Raw genomic sequence first — 21,077 nt, forward strand, 5'->3', positions numbered from 1 at the left:
ATATTTTACCAAATATGGTAAATATTATGTATACAGTTAAATTTTATTGAAAATATAAATTGTATAATTATCAATCTTGCTATATGAAGCTCTTTAAGCAAAGCTATTCTAATTGATTCATGTGGAGTAAAAACCCTGGCACCACCTCCATATCTGATCCCTAATTGATAGACTCTTAAAAATATTATAGTAATCTAGTTTCATTGATTGTATGATTTTTCCAATTCTTTTGTCAACATGTTGATAACAATATTACACGGTGCTCAACCTGTGCAGTCATAGTTAGATAGAACACAAGACACGAATGACCAGCATTACCTCACACAACATTAAAGACATCCACACATCAAGCAGTGAAGCAAAGCCATGCTGAGACCAAAGTGACTTGGTCACATGGTGGTCATGTGACCTGACTTACCGGTTCCTTTCCAGGAATTTGCTGTCAGATCCCGCTCGTTTACGAAATCCTAGATCTACTTTCCTGAAGTGAAATGACCCAATACCGTCACATGCGATCTAACGTGGTTAACACAAATAATGTAGGAAAATTCAACAGAGTGTCGTGATTCTAGCAATTCACAAGCAGAAAGTAGGCTAGTTCCTCAGAATCAATATTTATCCTGATATTAATGGAACCAAAGAGAATTCTCTTATCAGCCTTTACAAAATACAATGTTTAGAGTTGACACTCTTTCTTTGTCTACAATAATCTCTATTTCTCTCTCTCTTGTTTTGCTCTCATATTTCTCTCACACACATACAACCACCCTCATAAAAAATATTCTATATCTATCAGTAATCCTATATAGAATTGATTGTATCCCTAATTAATCACTGTACGTTAATCATATACACATATTCTTACATTCCCGTCCCCTACATATGACCCAGTTAGGAAATCTGATGTGTACACATTACATTGTCTAATTTGATTTTGAGCTCTAAATAATTTAAGACAGTATCAATGAACATTTAACAAAAGTAACAGCATCGTTAGTGAGTGGGGGAGCTATTGTGTGTATATGTACAAAGCACTGTTAGTGAGTGGGGGAGCTATTGTGTGTATATGTACAAAGCAAAGCAAAATTGTCTACAATAAATCATTAGTAATCAAGCTTTTAGTAGCTGTGGTGTTGTCATGGTAACATGCAGAAAACCCTGGTTGCCATGCCTACCTGTCTGTTCTGTCCATGGTCAGGAATCCACAGTGAACACTACGAGACCGGTGGTATTTTAGATCGCTGTAAAAACAAATGTGGGCAGGTATAGACCCTTAAATAAATATGGGCATCAGCTATAGAAATATCCTTAAACTTACTCCCACCCCCCAAAAAGGAATGTGGGCATCTGAAATACAGAAGCCTTAAACTAACTCCCACCCCCAAAAAACAAATGTGGGCATCAGGTGTAGACCTTAAATAGATGTGGGAATCAGCTATAGAGCAGGGTTCTCCATGAGCTGTTTTACTGTGTTGCTCCCGACACAGTAAAATTTTCTCCGACACAGTAACGATTCAAATTTTATGCATGCAACACAGTAAAAATTTTGCCGACACAGTAAGATCTGTGATAATTAGAAAATCTAAACACAAATTCTCTCTAACTGAGACTTTAATCAAACAATTATATTGTCTTTCAATTATAAAAGTTAGAGCACTTAAACACTAGGGCTTACCTTGCATTAACAATTATCTCCTAGACCCTCACCGGACTTTACGCATGACGGCACAAAGACAAATAATTTGCTTTCACACTTTCATATAAGGGTTAATTGGTAGTTGCAATAAAATATAATGTATTATTTAAAAAAAAATATTTAAATATATCTTTTCTATAGAGCCGCGGCTCTAGAATAATTTTAGCACTATAAGTCAGACATAACATCGTATCGATATATAATCAGTCATTTAATTGATGTAAAAAAATTGCTTGAAATTTTGAACATGTTAAAGGAACTCTTAAAATATTTTACTGTTCTGAAGTTTCTTTTTTATGTAATGCGATAACTCGATCAAGAAAATTGATAAATAATAACGGCAATTTTACTTTCAAAAATGTTAATTAGTACGACTGTATCGGTCAGAATTTCCTCTGCTTTTCAGAACGTGTTTTTACTTTTATCAATTTGTACGACCATATCATTTGTGTAACTAATTAGCAATTTTTAAATAAGTGTGTGCATGTATTCTTTTGTAATTATAATAAAATAGTGATTCAGTTGCGAATTTGATCGCGAAAATACCGCGAAATTTTAGTTCTTCGCGTTAACTCTGTAACACAGTAACATTTCAAATGATGGAGAACCCTGATAGAGATATCCCTAAAATCCTGGCTTACGATTGGTTAAAGTCTGTCACGTGAAGGCGGTGGATTACTTATACCCGGTCAGTTGCAAATCTATACCCGGTCAGTTGTAAATCTATACCCGGTCGATGTATTACGTCACAAACACAAAAGAGACGTCATAATAGGCACAGTATAAGCGCGATGAAGCATTTAGCAGAGAAAACCATTTATAAAGTATAGATAAAACGTAAATGTTTCATAGGTGGGCATATGTAAATTCGCAATTTTACTTTCAAAAATGTTAATTACGTAGTCTTTTAGTGACAAAATGGGAAAATACCTGCATTTTTAAATTGTGTAAATTTCATACCTTGAAATCCGCCTCGCCAGGTATGAAATTTATAACCAGGTATCATCCCATACCCTGTCACTAAAAGACTATGTAACTAATAATACATAATCTTACCCTGGCCCATAAAACAAATGTGGGCATCAGGTATAGAGATATCCACAATCTTACCCTGGCCCATACTAAATGTGGGCATCAAGTATAGAGATATCCACAAACTAACCCTGGCCAATACTTTAGGTGGCAATCAGATATAGAAATTATCACAAACCAGGGCCCATAGTTTAGGTGGGCATCATATATAGAAATAACCACAATCTAACCCTGGCCCATACTTTAAGTGGGCATCAGATATAGAAATATCCACAATCTAACACTGGCCCATACTAAATGTGGGCATCAAGTATAGAGATATCCACAAACTAACCCTGGCCCATACTTTAGGTGGGCATCAGGAATAGAGATATCTACAAACTAACTTTGGTCCTAATTTAGGTGGGCATCAGGTATAGAGATATCCACAAACTAACCTAGGCCCATACTTTAGGTTGGCATCAGGTATAGAAATATCCACAAATTAACCCGGGCGCATACTTTAGGTTGGCATCAGGTATAGAAATATCCTTAAACTAATCCGGGCCCAAACTTAAGGTGGGCATCAGGTATAGAGATATCCACAAACTAACCTGGGCCCATACTTTAGGTTGGCATCAGGTATAGAAATATCCACAAACTAACCCGGGCCCATACTTTAGGTGGGCATCAGGTTTAGAAATATCCACAAACTAACCCTGGCCCATACTACCAGCAACTTTAAGATGTTCTTTCAACCGAACTCCATCCATTAAACCTGAAGTAGACAATTGTTTTTTTGTAAAAAGCCCAACCCACAAAGCCTAAGGAGGCACCAATTAATCATTTATTCATCCATAGCCACAAAATAAATTGAATGCTTACAGGTTATCAACATTTTTTTAAGTGCCAATACTGCCTCCTTCATTGACTGACAGTATCTGCTAGGAGGGGGGTTAAATTCATGAAAGTAGAGTGGGATTAAAGCTAATAGCCAGCATATGGATGTTAAATTGAAGCACTGCTGCCAAGTTTGTGTAGTTTTTTTTTTAGATATGTGTGTTAAATAAGCAAAGTGTGTGTATAACCATTATAGACCTTATATTTCATCAAAACAAGGTAGGTAGACATTTTGTTTTTTATCAAACTTTCACTCAGGAAAACCTACTTCACCCAGCCAAGAACCCAATAGCCTGACATTCTTTTTTTTATCATTTTCCCATGTCCCAGGCAGGGCTCACAATTAGTGTTTGTAGCTCATAACAGCCTGGGTAGTAAACTTATTATCACTTCAGGCTAATAAAAGGCCTACACATTCTGAATATCATCATCCATGGTTCACACCTACCAGTAAAAACCTTTGCTTTTCTACTGCATATTACCAATCTTTCCGGAATATTCAGTTTTAAATCTTAGTTGATGTTAATGTTATATAATCTTTTTTTTTTATTATTATACATCATTGTTAGATTCTATCCGTGGGATATTTAGAGTAGAGAATCAGTCTGGACATTGATCCCTGTTCTGACTTTCCAATTCTGACTTTCCAATGTTGATCACTAACACAACAAAATGCTAATCAGACTTCTGAAGTTCTAGCTATTGGTAAGTACGGCATGCTGTGCTGAGTACATAATAGATGCTGTTAATTAAGGCTAACGTGGGCACAACAGACATGTCTCACACAAGTTATGTCCCTTTGTGGCATAAGAGATCTTTATTTTTCCCTTAAATTGCAAGAACTTTACAGATATTAAGATAAAATTTAACTGACATGTTAATACCACTTTTAATCAGCAAAGTATTAATAAACAAATCAAACATATTTAACTCTAGATTGAGAGATTTTATTGATAGCAAGAAGATGGAATTCTGATATTGACAAAAGGAAATAACTTTGTGAGGACATTCATAAAAATTAAAGGAAAACTCAGCAACTGAACACATTGAATTAAATGAGGAAACTGGAGCACATCAAAACGAGGCTTACCTTTCCCGTTCTTTCTCTTCTGAAGCGTCATACTCATCCATATCCATTGTGTCGTTACTGCCGATACTGGATGCAGGGGAGCGCGGCTCTCTATAAATAGAAACAGACAATTCATCACATTGTGTTGTTACTGCCGATACTCGACACAGGAGAGCATGGCTCTCTATAAATAGAAACAGACAATTCATCACATTATATTTACATTCAGTGTAATTTTCTTCATGAAATCCATTAGAAATCCATGACATTCAAATCTCTATGACACACGCAAAACCTTGTCACTGCGCGTTAGAATACACAGTAGGAACTATATGCATTTTCAATACTTTAAATTAGGAACACCAAAATGTACATTGTTTTGACACAATCTAATAAAAAATTAAACCTGTTAAATTAATATAAAAATACAACAAATGTGCATTTAAAATTATTCTGTCATTTTTTTTTCCTCGCAATGTTCTTTTGCGTTATTTAACTTTACGACGTCACAAACGGCTCTTAAGTTTATAAAGCACACCAGTTTTGAAGGGCGCTAAATTCACATTAAAGATTATCGAAATAAACAATTATGAAGAGAAAAAATTAAAGAATGTAAATATAAGTACGAGGGTCATTCAAAAAATACGTAGACAATGCTACTCATCGTCATATGATTATTACAAGATTATAGATCAATAAATTTTCGTAAACATAAACATTTATTTTGTCGAAGTGTGAAGTTTCATTCCATTTGATTAAACAGAACTCACGTTAGCCAAAATTAAAAGCAACATGTTTTGTTACCACGGAGCACGATTAACCAATATTGTAACTTCAAAAACAACGCTGAGAAAGTTTGTCAAAAGTATACACATTTTTGTTATTTCAAACACGGTTTGTTGCGTCTTCTCCATTCAAAACACATATCCACAATACTTAACACCTGGTTTGCTAACAATTGTACAAATATAGCTTGAATTAGAATGTTATTGTTTTCAAATTCTTTGATTTACCATGCAACTTTATTATTTCTGCAACATTGAAGCACTCATCACGTTCAATGACGTTCCTAACTCTTTTGACAATATTTTTAACTTTAAACTGTTTCTTTGCATACAATCCATCGTCCGATTTAAACTCGCTACCACTCAAAAATTGTATTTTCAACTTAATACAAATACACAGATTTTTTTTCATACAGATCCTGATTTATAAGGATTTTTTAAGCTTGTAGAAAAAGTTTCCCGAATGTAAAGTCTAATTTTATTGCTACTTGCTGCTCCGTGACGTCCTCCAACGTCATGGTTTTTTGCCTTTTTTAATCAAGTCCATATGTATTTAGAAGCTGATATCTTTTAAATGGAACGAGAAATTACATAACCTGATTTCATTTTAATTAATACAGCAATACTTTATTTAAACATGTAAATTTTATTTCGTTTCAGCTCCATTTATTAGAGGTATAGCTGTAAATACTATACAGTGAAAATTAGAAAATGACTCAATTTTGACGGTGCTCCGTGACCCCATTTTTGCTGTTCTAAATCCTTGGTAATTTTAATAAATATGAGGATACATTCCAATTTTTTTACTCAAATTATTTGAATCTGTTATTAAAATATTTGTATCAAATTTGGATATAATATGACGTTAAATAAAAAAGTTAGGACAAAAGTCTACGAACTTTTTGAATGACCCTCGTACATGTATTGAATTCATATTTTGGGATGGCACGGCCAGGTGTGTTATAGGACCAAAGACATCCAAAAATGTTAATTCAATGCTTAAGTATCATTACTGCCGACACTCGATGCAGGAGAGTGCGGCTCTCTATAAATAGAAACGGACAATTCATCACACTGTGTCGTTATGATTCTCTATAAATAGAAACAGACAATTCATCACATTGTGTCTTTAAGACTATCTATCTATATATCTTTCACACTTTTTTTTCTTAGGTACCTGTAGCAGTCTCCCTCTCTCTCTCTCTTTCTTCTCTCTTAACTTTTTCTTTTAGCTCTCTCTCTCCCTCTCTCTCTCTCCCTCACCTTTTTTTCTTTGGTAGCTGTAGCTGCATCGTGTTTTTTTGCTGGATATAACCCTCTTGACCAGCTGGCACTTAAAGTAAAAAGAAAAGCACAATATATCAAATAAACAATTCATACCATACGTTAGATATCATGACTGCTTATCAGTGACAAGTGATATATAGCAACGATAACTGAATTTAACACGGACATCTGGTATCCAGCAAAGAAAATTGATATTTAGCAATGATTAATAAATTCTAAAAACATCATCTGATGACTACAATGACAGGCAATATCTAACAAAAACAAGTGATATCTAGCAATGACAACTGATATCTAACAATGACAGGTGATATTTAATAAGAACATCTGATATCTAGCAATGATTACTGAAATTCAATGATCCAAGCCTTTTTACCATCTGTTTTCAGCATACTTACTAGAAATACTGCGGAAGTATTCACCATCATTAGCTCTCTTCTTTTTCTTCTTTGACAAAGTTCTACGACAGAAAGCCATATGGTTGATAAGACAATCACCTGAGAACAACAACTTTCTGAAGCTTTATCCTTAAAGTTCGCTCAAATGACTGTTAAAAAGATAATTTAGTTAACTCAGACTCACTCTACAATAAACGGATGTTTCAGTAAATCCTCTGCAGTGGCACGCAGTTCTGGCTTTGGTTCAAATGTCCTAAAATAAAATAGACATAAATAACCTTACAGACCAATATGGCATCTCTATAATCAGATGTGTGCTTCTCATTCTTATCTACGTATAACATCAAATGATATAATTAAGTTAGTCATATTCTCCTTTAAGAGAAGAAAAAATATTTCAAACCAATTTCAAGGTCAAAAGTCACCTTAAGGTAAACTCTGAGCAGAAAATATCTGCAAACATTGACATCGTATATAACATACAATGTATAAAACACAGACTTACTTGAGAAGGAAGTCTTTGGCATTCTGTGACATCGTGTCAGGAATTTCTGGGTGCATTTTGTAGAAACCAACTTTAAACATAGCTGCTTCAGGGCTGCCAAGCTAAGAATGTAAAGACAGACTTATCATCAGCTGACTCAGATAGATGAGGTTCATTAAACCTTTACACATATACACGAGACTACATTAGAAAGTAAGTAAATAAATGAAGTCAGCTTACCTCTATAAAAGGCAACTTTCCTGTAGCCATTTCTATCACAGTACAACCCAAGGACCAAATATCAGCCTGTATAAAATAATACAATATAACAGTACAACCCAAGGACCAAATATCAGCCTGTATAAAATAATACAATATAACAGTACAACCCAAGGACCAAATATCAGCCTGTATAAAATAATACAATATAACAGTACAACCCAAGGACCAAATATCAGCCTGTATAAAATAATACAATATATAAATAACAGTACAACCCAAGGACCAAATATCAGCCTGTATAAAATAATACAATATATAAATAACAGTACAACCCAAGGACCAAATATCAGCCTGTATAAAATGATACAATTTGATCTCAGAACAAAGCATTCAGCGTCACAACAATACCGTATAATCCCTATTAACTGCCCCTGCCCCTATAAGTGCCCCCTTAGGTCTTTTTCAATGGTCTGGAAATAAGGGCCCCTGCACAGTGATAAAAATTTTCTAGAAGGACTAGAATCTTATCAAAAGTCTGCAAAAATTTGAAGCAATTGAAAATGAAACTTGTTTATTATCCAATTTCTTAGTGGAAAATGAATCATTTGGCATACTTTGGGTGGATTATCTTCAATTAAAGTAAAGTTAGACATTAATCTGGAGATTCTATGAATTCATTTTTTTTTCAAAATATTTTTTGATGTAAAGATATGATATGAAATATCACAAAGAGAATACCAAAATAACCGCCCCCTTTTCGCAATTTTCTAAGCGCCCGGGGCGGTTAATAGGGATTATATGGTAGTTTAAGTAAGGCTTCACACTTAACCAATGCTCAAACAGACTGATAAAAAATGTCTGCTGTGGCCAGGTTTTACAATTGAAATGCTGAGATGTTTTTAAGTTGAAGGTCAGATTGTATTGAAGACAAAGAACAGACCCAGAGAGTTATATTCAATGTTTGTAAGTTCACTAGATGTAAATTATACTTACAGGAGACCCATATCCACGGAGACCCTTATCTATCACCTCAGGGGCCATGTATTGAATGGTTCCTAGAAATAAACAAGAAATAATTGTAAAGTACATGTACTGATACCTAGAAATAAACAAGAAATAGTTGTAAAGAACATGTACTGATACCTAGAAGTAAACAAGAAATAGTTGTAAAGAACATGTACTGAATGGTTCCTACGAATAAATCAGAAATAATTGTAAAGATCAAATATGGACCCTTACCACATTTACATTAAGTAAACATAGTAAAGTTAACAACACAATCAATTTCTTTTCTCGTCTTTCGTTTAATTTTACCTGCAAAAGTCTCAGCACATGGGTTAATGCCAGACAGACGTTTAGACGTGCCGAAGTCCGAGATCTTCAGAAGTCCGCTGTACGTGTTGACCAGAACGTTGTCACCTTTAATGTCGCGGTGGACGATTTTGTTATCATGCTACAAAGAAAATCAGACTTTAATGTCGCGGTGGACGATTTTGTTATCATGCTACAAAGAAAATCAGACTTTAATGTCGCGGTGGACGATTTTGTTATCATGCTACAAAGAAAGTCAGGTTTATCAACACTATTTTCCAAGATATCAAGCACAACAAGGTAACAATTTGATAACAACCTCACCAGATATTTAAGGCCCTCAAAAATCTGTTTGGTGTAGAATGCTATTGTTGTCTAGTGTCATACTTACCAGGTATTTAAGGCCCTCCAATATCTGTTTAGTGTAGAATGCTATCATTGTCTAGTGTCATACTTACCAGGTATTTAAGGCCCTCCAAAATCTGTTTGGTGTAGAATGCTATTGTTGTCTAGTGTCACACTAACCAGGTATTTAAGGCCCTCCAATATCTGTTTAGTGTAGAATGCTAGCATTGTCTAATACTTACCAGATATTTAAGGCCCTCCAATATGTGTTTGGTGTAGAATGCTATCGTTGTCTAATGGCACACTTAGCAGGTATTTAAGACCCTCCAAAATCTGTTTTGTGTAGAATGCTTTAGTTGTCTAGTGACACACTTACCAGGTATTTAAGGCCCTCCAAAATCTGTTTGGTGTAGAATGCTATCGTTGTATAGTGACATACTCACCAGGTATTTAAGGCCCTCTAATATCTGTTTTGATAATTGTGTAGAATGCTGTCGTTGTCTAGTGTGTCACACTTACCAGGTATTTAAGGTCCTCCAATATCTGTTTGGTGTAGAATGCTATCATTGTCTAGTGTCATATTTACCAGATATTTAAGGCCCTCCAAAATCTGTTTGGTGTAGAATGCTATCATTGTCTAGTGTCATACTTACCAGGTACCGTATAGCGGGTTTTCTTGGCGGGTGTAAAATTTGGCGTTTTGCCTGCTGAAAGGTATGGTAATAAATTTGGCGTAATTAATTTTAGCGGACACAGGGTTTCATCGCTTTGCAGATGAACAATAAAAAGATTAATTTAAATGTTAATTGACTATTTTAGCAATTGAAATTTTAGCGGGCTGCCATCAAACAGCTAAAATAAGCCAAAATTAGCACCCCGCTAAAATAACCCGCTATACGGTATTTAAGGCCCTCCAATATCTGTTTAGTGTAGAATGCTATCGTTGTCTAGTGTCACACTTACCAGGTATTTAAGGCCCTCCAAAATCTGTTTGGTGTAGAATGCTATTGTTGTATAATGTCACACTTACCAGGTATTTAAGGCCCTCCAATATCTGTTTAGTGTAGAATGCTATCATTGTTTAGTGACATACTTACCAGGTATTTAAGGCCCTCCAAAATCTGTTTGGTGTAGAATGCTATCGTTGTCTCGTTGTCTTTTAGTGGCCCCCATTTAGACAGAAGCAGAGCAGAGAGGCTTCCTACAAAATCGACTCACTTAAATCACTTCATGAGAAATCAGTAAGTCATTAGCACACAGAGGCCGAGACTTTCTCACTCATATCAAAATCATATTTCCAGGAGTCAGTCGTAGGCACGTGGACACCAATGACTTTGTCATCCAAATGAAAATCGAAATCCTTTATCATAAGTTTGGCAAAATCAGTGAACCCTATTGATGACCTATTAGAGAAAACCTTTGACCTCACTAATGGGTGACCTATTACAGATGACCTTTGACATTACTGACCTCCAGGGACTTGTTCCATGAAGATTTTGAAGTATCCATCCTGGCTGACAGAGCCGAGGTATTTGACGATGTTTTTATGACTCAGTCGACTGTGGAGCTTGATTTCCTCATGAAGGGGCTGCACCTCCCTGTGAAGAATAATGTAGAGTCATTGGGATTTACAGTGATAGTTTTGTATTTCCATGTAAAATATAAAGTAGAGTCAGCCTCAGATTTACAGTGATATTTATGTTTCTCTCTGTAAATTATAATATAGAGTCAGCTATGGATTTAAAGTGATATAATTTATGTATTTGGTCCAATTACAAAGTCAGCAGGCGATTTAAAGTGACAGCTTCACATCAAATGGTTTATCTCCCTGTAACGAATCAGATAAAGTCAGAAATAAACTGCCTGCTTCTTACTGTGTATTTTTTTCTGGGATTTCTTTGACCGCAATCCTGACTTGAGTTTTTGTGTCACGTGCTGCGTAAACCACCCCGAAACTACCGCGTCCTAACACAACCCGCTGGTTCTTCTCATCCAACTCGTACTGGTACTATAAATAGAAAACAAGGTCATCATAAACCACCCCAGAACTTCTATGTCCTAACACAACTTAGAAAACAAATTCATCAAGATACTTACATTGGAAAGAAAGATCAAAACTAATATTTGTAAATGTATCACTGACAATAGAATTACATGTACTCTACAGCTGATATCAAATTGTTCCTCTATTGAGTCGTTCTCATTCAGTATACATGCACTAAGGACTCCTGATTTTAAGTACAGCTGTCCTTCCTCTATTGAGTCCTATTCATTCAGTACATATGCACTTAAGACTCCTGTTTTTAAGTACAGCTGTTTTAACTTCTATTGAGTCATACTCATTCAGTTCACACGCACTAAGAACTCTTGTTTATAAGTACAGTAGTACTTACCTCTACTGAGTCATACTCATTCAGTACATGTGCACTTAGAGAAGTCAGTTTATAAGGACAGTTGTTCTTACCTCTACTGAGTCATACTCATTCAGTACATGTGCACTTAGAGGAGTCAGTTTATAAGTACAGCTGTACTTACCTCTACTGAGTCATACTCATTCAGTACATGTGCACTTAGAGAAGTCATTTTTTAAGGACAGTTGTACTTACCTCTATTGAGTCATACTTATTCAGCACATGTGTACTTAGAGGAGTCAGTTTATAAGTACAGCTGTCCTCACCTCTATTGAGTCGTACTCGTCCAGAGACTCGGAGAAGACTTGACTGTCGGCCTGATCCTTTATCATGTTGGACACCATGTTGTAGAACCTGAAAGATAGCAATAACACAAAGAGTTTGTCACAGAACCTGGAAAATAAGTAATAACTATACAATCTAAAACATGAGTTATAACACACAGAGTATACAGTCAAACCTGTTTTAAGAGGCCACTCGTGGGAGAATGACAAATTGGCCACATAAGACAGGTGGCCACTTATTCCAGGTTTCAAACCAATGAATAAAAAAAAAATTGCGATCACAGTTGTGTATTTATTTTCACATGTATCCAAATCCAATTTCAACACATTTAAAAAACTTGGGAAATTTTAAGTCAAATTAAATCCATTTTCTTACATTTTATTTTACATGAATTTCTGTGAGAAATCTGTTATTGTTTTTTTTTGTGTGTTGGTAATTTAATTTTGCAGCCACAAGAAAATCATGAAATGTTCTAACAACTTATTAGCGTTTCCCGGATGCATTGTAAAGCTTTTTAGTTTTTCTAGATATATATTTATTTATATAACATAAAAGACTGTCCGCTATGACTTGATAACCTCAGGCAAAATTAATTGTAATTGAGTTCATGAAATTATTCAACAACTTACTTTCGTATATTAAGAACACCAAAAAACATCTGTTAACAATAAATCATTTAATCATATTAATTAAATCATTAAATCCTGACAGAATTCAAATTACACCTGCAATTATTGGTCATTAACTCATTATCAGCTGTTCGTGTTTGGCTTCGTATGAGGATACGAGGTCACGTGTCAGACGGAAGTCATGTGACAAAACGGACAAAATGGCCGCTGAAAACACATGTTGAGCGCACGGGACCTAAAAACACTGGCCACTGGCCGCGTTAGACAGGTGGCCGCTTAAATGAGTTAAAATATAGTGAAAAATTGAACGGGCGGGATTGAAACTGGCCGCTCATGGGGAGTGGCCGCTGATTCAGGGTGGCCGTAACAGCAGGTGCGACTGTACTTAATATAAGAATGTGTGAGACATGTACAGGTTAAAAGTGATATTACTGTTACTGTACAATAGTATCTGTTAGAAATGCAATAACTGTATAACCACATTTATACATGTACATGGACTTACTCTCTTCTCTGCAGCTCTGATGAGAAGAAAATGTGAAAATCGTCCGAATTTTCCTGGACATAGAGAAACACAGCCCGGCAGTCTCTTCTGTACAAACTGTAACCAAATCAAACCTTGGGATCAAATTCAACTCAATAATAAATCAAACAAAGTATACAAAACCAAAAGTTTATGTCGACTCTAGCTGTACCACATCTCAGATTCAGAGAGAAGGTGATCTGCATTATGTTACCAGCTTAACAGAATTACTTTTCTTTCATTTGTATCAAATTAAATGTACATGCAAATTAAAACAAAACTAAAAAATTTCATTTATTTCCTGACCAAATATCTTATAAAGGAATAGCTACTTAGCTATCTTGATAGACATAGTCCACTTGTGATCTTACATAATACCTGATTAAATCCAATAACGGAATTAAATCCAATTAAGGAGTAGCTACCTAAATATAAAATCCCTTTATAGACATGGCAGGGAAGGTCCACTCGTGATCTTATGTAATACCTGATTAAATCCAATAACGGAATTAAATCCAATTAAGGAGTAGTACCTAAATCCCTTTATAGACATGGCAGGCAGGGTTCTCCACATTTGAAAATTTAACCATGGAGGAAGCTGCGTGAAGACAAAATGAGACCGAAAACACGAATGCGCGTTGGACTTCCTAATCTTCATTAATCAATGACTGGTTTTACAATTTGTAAACTTTACTATTGCAACACAAAACAATGGAATAACTAACTCTGTTTAAAGTTAAAAAAAAAATAAGAATTAAAATTGAAAAGGATTTATCCTGTATTTTACCTCACAAATGTACCAGAATTTGCCCAAAACTGTAGTAATCTTCCGAAGAAATAAAAAAAAATTGTTGATACATTAACCAGGGCAATATCATTCAGAAATTAATAATTGTAAGAATTGTTGTAGCCTGTTGTATGAAATGTTTTGTTTAAATATGACTAAAACTGATGAATGGTTAGTATTTTTTAAAGTAAACACACAAAGGAACAATTGGATAAGTGTCCTTTTTTTCTATTTTTCTAGATAATGCGTTTTTCACCAAGTTTTGTTAACTTCTCCACATGCCCCAGTGCTAAAAATAGCACCACGCGACGTCTCATAACAACGGGAAGTAACTCTATCATCAAGATTGCCGACGTTAAAAAAAAACTATTTAGTTTCGACTGCCCTTAACATGAATTACTTACGAGACATCGTTACTATGTCTGTGAATTCTTGTAAATCTTTTAATTATTATGTAGTGAACTGAACACAGTTAGAATTCAACAAAATAACGTGTAATACAAAATACAGAGCCCAGTTAACAGTAGTTTATATAGTAGATAACTACTCACCAGACAGCTATCGACCGATCTTAATTCAGGACGCTTCACGGCACATTCGCAGCTATCGACCGTGGTTAATTAGCACTATTACCTGTCCCCGTGCGCTTGGGGGGCTTCACACCACGTTGTATAAACACAATTAACTACTCAGATAGTATATTGCAGGTGTCATCTCTGAAATTCTAAAATTTAACCATGGCGGGCGCGGATTTTAACCATGGCGCAGCAAATTTAACCATGGCGCACACAAATTTAACCATGGCGCACCTCCATGGTAAAACCCCTTGAGGAGAACCCTGGGCAGGGAAGGTCCACTTGTGATCTTACGTAATACCTGATTAAATCCAATAAAGGAATTAAATCCAATAACGGAGTAGATACCTGACTCCCTTTATAGTTATGGCAGGGAAGGTCCACTCATGATCTTTAGACGATTCTGACTCGGGGTACACGTGCCACAGTCTGACCTCCTTAGTGTCCTCGTCCCAGTTCACCTGGACATAGCTGGGCATTAACACCTTATTGGGCTCCTGTATTAACACCTGTAATTATATACGTAGCTTGGCACTAACACTTTATTGGGCTCCTGAATTAACGCCTCGGTCAATACTAATGTTTTTCTGGTGAATAACAAACCATATTCAACATCAAAAGAGTCCATAATTGTATAATATTGTATATTGTTAGTAATCTGAATATCCATTACCATGGTGATTAGGTACTTACAGGAAATGAGGAGCTGGTTAACTCTTTAGGATCGGTCTTACACGCCTCAGCGAAAAACTCCATCCAAAAATTAAACAACTAAAAAATAAAGAGATACTTCAGGAATAATCACTGTACATTAAATCCTCTAACACAAATTCATCACGACCAATACACCACTATGGCATGTTATGCTTCAATATTTGCCCTGTTACTTTACTACAGTGTATAATGTCACATTACCTGGAGTTCTTTGGAGTAACTTGGCGTCTTCTTCTTAAATCTCATAATTAAAGAAATATTACCAACAGTAGACTTCAGATACCTGTAATAAATGAGTAATCCTTGTAACTTGATATTGAATACTTTGATTGTACTATTAGAGTGTCAATAGTAGTACTTTTGGATTTCCTCTGAATAGTGATTAGAGAGAGAGAGAGAGATAGAGAGGAAAACACCAGTATTTTGAGACAGGGGTCTTCTTTTATGGATGAATACCATACCAGTTTTGACTTTAGGTTAGGATGGGTACCAGTTTTGAGTTTGTTTTGGGATGGGATCTGTTTTGAGTTTGTTTTGGGATGGGTACTAGTTTTGACTTTGGCTTGGGATGGGTACCAGATTGGAGTTCCTTCACGAATAGGTATCAGTTTTGACTTTGTTGGGATGGGTACCAGTTTTCACTTTGATTTGGGATAGGTATGTATTAGTTTTGAGTTTGTATAAGATTTCCCTGCGTTTCCACTTACCAGTTTGGCGGCTCGAGTCGAAACATACATTCTGCAGCCTGTACAGCCTTCCCATAATCCTGCGCGAGGACCGAGATCTCGAAGAATGTAGCAACATCCCAGTAATCTTGTAGCGACGTCAGGCTGCCTTTCTTGCCAATCAGATTATTTAACACCAGACCTGATAAAATTAAATTCATTCAATGTTAAACGGCTCATCTGCAATGTACTTAACCCTTAATACATCAAACATACACCCTAACATACTGTATCTCAATAACCTTCAGAATTATCAGATTAAATAAACCCTGATCAACAGAATTTAACCATGAGACCTGACAATTTTTTCTTCATGTTACATTTTATAGAAAATCTCACAGCTGTAATCTATGATGTGTCTGAGCTAACACTCACTACTAATATTCATGCAATAATAATTATTTTAATATTATTTTTCTCTCTAGGAATTTTATACAATAATAATGTACCTATTCTTTGAAGCTCTGAACAAGAGGCGAAATCCTTCCCTGAGATGACTAACAGAGTAGCCAGATTTATCCCAGCATACTCGTTAGGCTGTCGATCAAACCCCTTCCTGTACCTGTAACAGAGGAAATTCTAACTGAACAGAAAAACAAAAAAATTGTTTTGGATAAGTATAAAGGTTTCACAGAAAGATTTAGACACTTAAAGAATTTTTTTTGAAAAAATCAAAGCAGTTTCCTTTGTCCAAATAAATTTATGAAACAGGGTAGTTTAGAATGAATTGTCAGGTTCAGAAGAGGCTGACATTTGAACTTTGAACCCTATTTGACTTGACTCACCACTCAATGGCATTGTCCAGCATAGAGCGGTCAGTGAATTCCGAGTCTACATACATATCCTTATAGATCCGCCCACACAAACACAGCATATCAGGGCTAGGATTGTCAGTCTGTCGAATGGCCTGCACATAAACAGAACAGTATTTATAGAAAGATTAAATAACAACTACATCTATGTATTGTACACATCCATATTCATAAGGACTGGAACTGTCTGTCCACTTAATGTACTGATTATAAAAATGACTAAAATAGAACAGGATCTGTTCAAACATAAATACAATGTAAATAAATTCATCAAGTGGCTTTTTTTTAATCAAGATAGCGGTTAAACGAATATAATGAAAATATTTAATGGATAAAATATAAGAAAAGAACAAAACAATTTCTTATATATTGACATTAATAATTTCACCTTTGACCTTACCTCTAGGATGAAAATATTCTGAATTTTGATTTCTATCTGAATTACAAATATATTTAGCTCAGCACATCTTTATGATTATTCTTGAAATAAATTTTACCTTTTCACACCTCTAACTTCCCTATGAAGCTTTTGTTTACACTGTAACTTTGACAACATTGAAAAAAATAAATGGAAGTATAAAATGAACATAAATTAATGAAGGATTGTCAAACCTGTGAGAGCATAATTGGCACACAGAATTGTCCTATATGTTTTGATACAGTTAATTATATTCACCATAGCGTCATAGGGTTTAAATTACTTTTAACAGTGATGTACTCGATAATTATGATAATTGTTTGCAATTTTTTCGACAAAGTTAGATTTTTAACAAATGAGACACGTTCATAGTTGTGTAACATAATTTGCATAGCGTCACAGTTCTTAAAAATGCATCGTTATAGTTCTGTAACAAATGAGACACACATAGTTCTGTAACAAATGAGACATTGTCACAAACTGTAACAAATACATAACTATATTAAAGAAACAAAAATAAAACAAAACGATTCATATCTTTTTTAAATAACGTAGACATTTATTCTGTAACAAATAACATAGCGTCATAGTTCTGTAACAAAAGAGACATAGCGTCATAGTTCTGTAACAAATGAGACATAGCGCATATCTGTAATAAAGGAATGTAAACATGTTCTGTAACAGTTGGAATAACTATTTAAAAAAACAATTTTTATAAGTCCTTTATTACAAAAAATGTTATCACATTAAATTAGATATAGTAAGTTTAACATTTTATTTTTGAGATATCGTCATAGTAAAGTAACAAATGAGACATAGTGTCATAGTTCTGTAACAAATTTGCATACGCTATAGTTTTGTAACACGACACATCATAGTTCTGTAACAAATCATAGCATGTTGGACTTGAAATGGAGCATATCGGCATAGTTCTGAATATTCGGCTATACTGTAACAAATAACATAGCGTCATAGTTCTGTAACAAGATTAACTATTTTACAAACGAGACATAGGTCATAGTTCTGTATATATAAATATAGCGTCATAGTTCTGTCGAGATATTTTTTTAACAAACAAGACATTGCGTTATAGTTCTGTAACAAAAAAATACATGTAGCAAATATTCTGTAACAAATGAGATAAAACAAGTTAAAGAAACAAACAAACATCATAGTTCTGTAACAAATGAGACACAGCGTCATAGTTCTGTAACAAATGAGACATAGCGTCATAGTTCTGTAACAAATGAGACATAGCGTCACATTTCTGTAACAAACAGACATTTTGAGTTCTGTAACAAATTACACAAGCGTCACATTTCTATAACAAATATACACAGCGTCATAGTTCTGTTATGATTATTCTGTAACAAATAGACATAGCGTTTTTCTGTAACAAATGAGACATAGCGTCATAGTTCTGTAACAAACGAGACATAGCGTCATAGTTCTGTAACAAACGACACATAGCGTCACATTTCTGTAACAAATGAGACACAGCGTCACATTTCTGTAACAAATGAGACATAGCGTCACAGTTCTGTAACAAATGAGACATAGCGTCACAGTTCTGTAACAAACCAGACATAGCGTTATAGTTCTGTAACAAACGACACATAGCGTCACATTTCTGTAACAAATGAGACATAGCGTCATAGTTCTGTAATAAATGAGACATAGTGTCATAGTTCTGTAACAAATGAGACATAGCATCATAGTTTTGTAACAAACGACATATAGGGTCATAGTTCTGTAACAAACGAGACATAGCGTCATAGTTCTGTAACAAATGAGATATAGCATCCTAGTTCTGTAACAAACAAGACATTGCGTCATAGTTCTGTAACAAATGAGATATAGCGTCATAGTTCTGTAACAAATGAGACATAGTGTCATAGTTCTGTAACAAACGAGACATAGCGCTATAGTTTTGTAACAAACGACACATAGCGTCATAGTTCTGTAACAAATGAGACATAGCGTCATAGTTCTGTAACAAACGAGACATAGCGTCATAGTTCTGTAACAAATGAGACATAGCGTCATAGTTCTGTAACAAATGAGACATAGCGTCATAGTTCTGTAACAAACGAGACATAGCGTCATAGTTCTGTAACAAACGAGATATAGCGTCATAGTTCTGTAACAAACGAGATATAGCGTCATAGTTCTGTAACAAACAAGACATTGCGTTATAGTTCTGTAACAAACGAGACATACATGTAGCATCATAGTTCTGTAACAAATGAGATATAGCGTCATAGTTCTGTAACAAACAAGACATTGCGTCATAGTTCTGTAACAAATGAGATATAGCGTCATAGTTCTGTAACAAATGAGATATAGCATCATAGTTCTGTAACAAACGAGACATAGCATCATAGTTCTGTAACAAACGAGAGATATATAACAAAATAAAGGCAGGTAAAACTCTGCTAGATTTCAGAACACAAAATGGTAAACATACTTATAAAAATATCTTTATATAAATTATATATTCATTATGAATATCCCTCAAAGCAAAATAACATATTTATGATGACCTCAACAATATAAAAATCTATCTATAAATATTTATTACAAATCTAGGGCTCTCTTAAACAGAAATATATGCATATTCATGTTAACCCCTGCATATAGAACTACCAATAAGTATAAATTACGAGTTTACTGACCTGTGTCTCTCTCAAAAAAATTAGCATATTCATGATGACCTATACACATAATAGCTTTAATTAGTTTAATCACCTGTGTCTCTCTCAAAGAAATTAGCATATTCATGACGACCTCTACACATAATAGCTGGGGATCATCTAGACGTGTCTTCATAGCATCCAGAACCTGAAAAATCCATGAAATCAACATTAAAGGTATACACAACATATACTGTAATAGATAAAGTAAATCAACAACATGTACTGTAATAAATAAAGCAAATCAACAACATGTAATAAAATAAACTGAATCTGCATTGATAAACAACATGTATTGTCATAAGATAAGTGATCCAACAACATGTAATAAATAAAACAAAACAGCATGTAATGCAAAAAGTAAAGTGAAGTAACACAGCAATATGATTCTGACTAAATCAGTGTTTGGTGTTGCCATGGTTACAATCTTTTACCTTGGCTAGCTCCTCCCCTTTATACTGGTCGCGCGCTTTCCGTAAATCGTTCAGGAATCTCTCTTTGATGTGCACCCTACACAGAAACAAGGATATAGGAAATACATCACTTGTAAATAAAGGTTTCATCAAGAGCAAATAACAGTATAAAATAATCAAATTCCACATTACCTGACATTAAATCAATTTATATGGCAACATATAACAATATATCAATTTATATGCTAACAATTTGACGGAGTAATGGTATGTTAATTTTCTAATTACGTGTTTTCTTTCTCCATTTCGCTGAGCTTCTTTTTGAGTTGTACAAATAACGACTGCTGTCCTTTCTCCGGGTGAACACAGCAGTTCTGAGGTAAGGTTGAGTTCTCCACGACAACGCAGGTCTTATTACTGTCCACCAAGTACGGGAAAAACAGCACGTTGTTACCACAGGAAAGCTAAAAATAGCACAAAGATCAATAAATAATGCTCTACAATAAACTGTATAATATCATTTCTCATGAATTATTTCCCCTCCTAAACTGTCATCATTTAATGCATATGCCTGTAATGATGTA

At 34.8% G+C, this 21,077-nt stretch overlaps 1 protein-coding gene across 1 annotated transcript in view; it reads right to left on the bottom strand.

The window, feature by feature from the left end:
* LOC134277821 (mitogen-activated protein kinase kinase kinase 15-like) overlaps positions 1-21,077 on the bottom strand; it is a 41,182-nt gene that overhangs the window by 14,335 nt on the left and 5,770 nt on the right. The window contains exons 4-31 of the mRNA XM_062760127.1: positions 20,782-20,957; positions 20,515-20,590; positions 20,136-20,228; positions 19,219-19,497; positions 18,767-19,077; positions 18,556-18,679; positions 17,370-17,405; positions 16,943-17,064; positions 16,607-16,719; positions 16,140-16,299; positions 15,634-15,715; positions 15,412-15,489; positions 15,067-15,227; positions 13,339-13,434; positions 12,186-12,273; positions 11,383-11,516; positions 10,979-11,106; positions 10,606-10,709; positions 9,167-9,305; positions 8,846-8,907; positions 7,871-7,936; positions 7,652-7,752; positions 7,331-7,399; positions 7,147-7,208; positions 6,725-6,794; positions 4,698-4,787; positions 1,176-1,241; positions 419-481 (exon numbers count right to left, since the gene is read on the bottom strand). Coding sequence (XP_062616111.1) covers positions 419-481; positions 1,176-1,241; positions 4,698-4,787; positions 6,725-6,794; positions 7,147-7,208; positions 7,331-7,399; positions 7,652-7,752; positions 7,871-7,936; positions 8,846-8,907; positions 9,167-9,305; positions 10,606-10,709; positions 10,979-11,106; positions 11,383-11,516; positions 12,186-12,273; positions 13,339-13,434; positions 15,067-15,227; positions 15,412-15,489; positions 15,634-15,715; positions 16,140-16,299; positions 16,607-16,719; positions 16,943-17,064; positions 17,370-17,405; positions 18,556-18,679; positions 18,767-19,077; positions 19,219-19,497; positions 20,136-20,228; positions 20,515-20,590; positions 20,782-20,957 — 3,149 coding nt within the window. The remainder of the gene's footprint in view (positions 1-418; positions 482-1,175; positions 1,242-4,697; positions 4,788-6,724; positions 6,795-7,146; positions 7,209-7,330; positions 7,400-7,651; positions 7,753-7,870; positions 7,937-8,845; positions 8,908-9,166; positions 9,306-10,605; positions 10,710-10,978; positions 11,107-11,382; positions 11,517-12,185; positions 12,274-13,338; positions 13,435-15,066; positions 15,228-15,411; positions 15,490-15,633; positions 15,716-16,139; positions 16,300-16,606; positions 16,720-16,942; positions 17,065-17,369; positions 17,406-18,555; positions 18,680-18,766; positions 19,078-19,218; positions 19,498-20,135; positions 20,229-20,514; positions 20,591-20,781; positions 20,958-21,077) is intronic.

Source organism: Saccostrea cucullata, unplaced genomic scaffold (genome assembly GCF_032062105.1).
Source record: "Saccostrea cucullata isolate Sc308-1 unplaced genomic scaffold, CSIRO_AGI_Scuc_v1 ctg1405, whole genome shotgun sequence".
In the NCBI taxonomy this organism is placed as follows: Eukaryota; Metazoa; Mollusca; class Bivalvia; order Ostreida; family Ostreidae; genus Saccostrea; species Saccostrea cuccullata.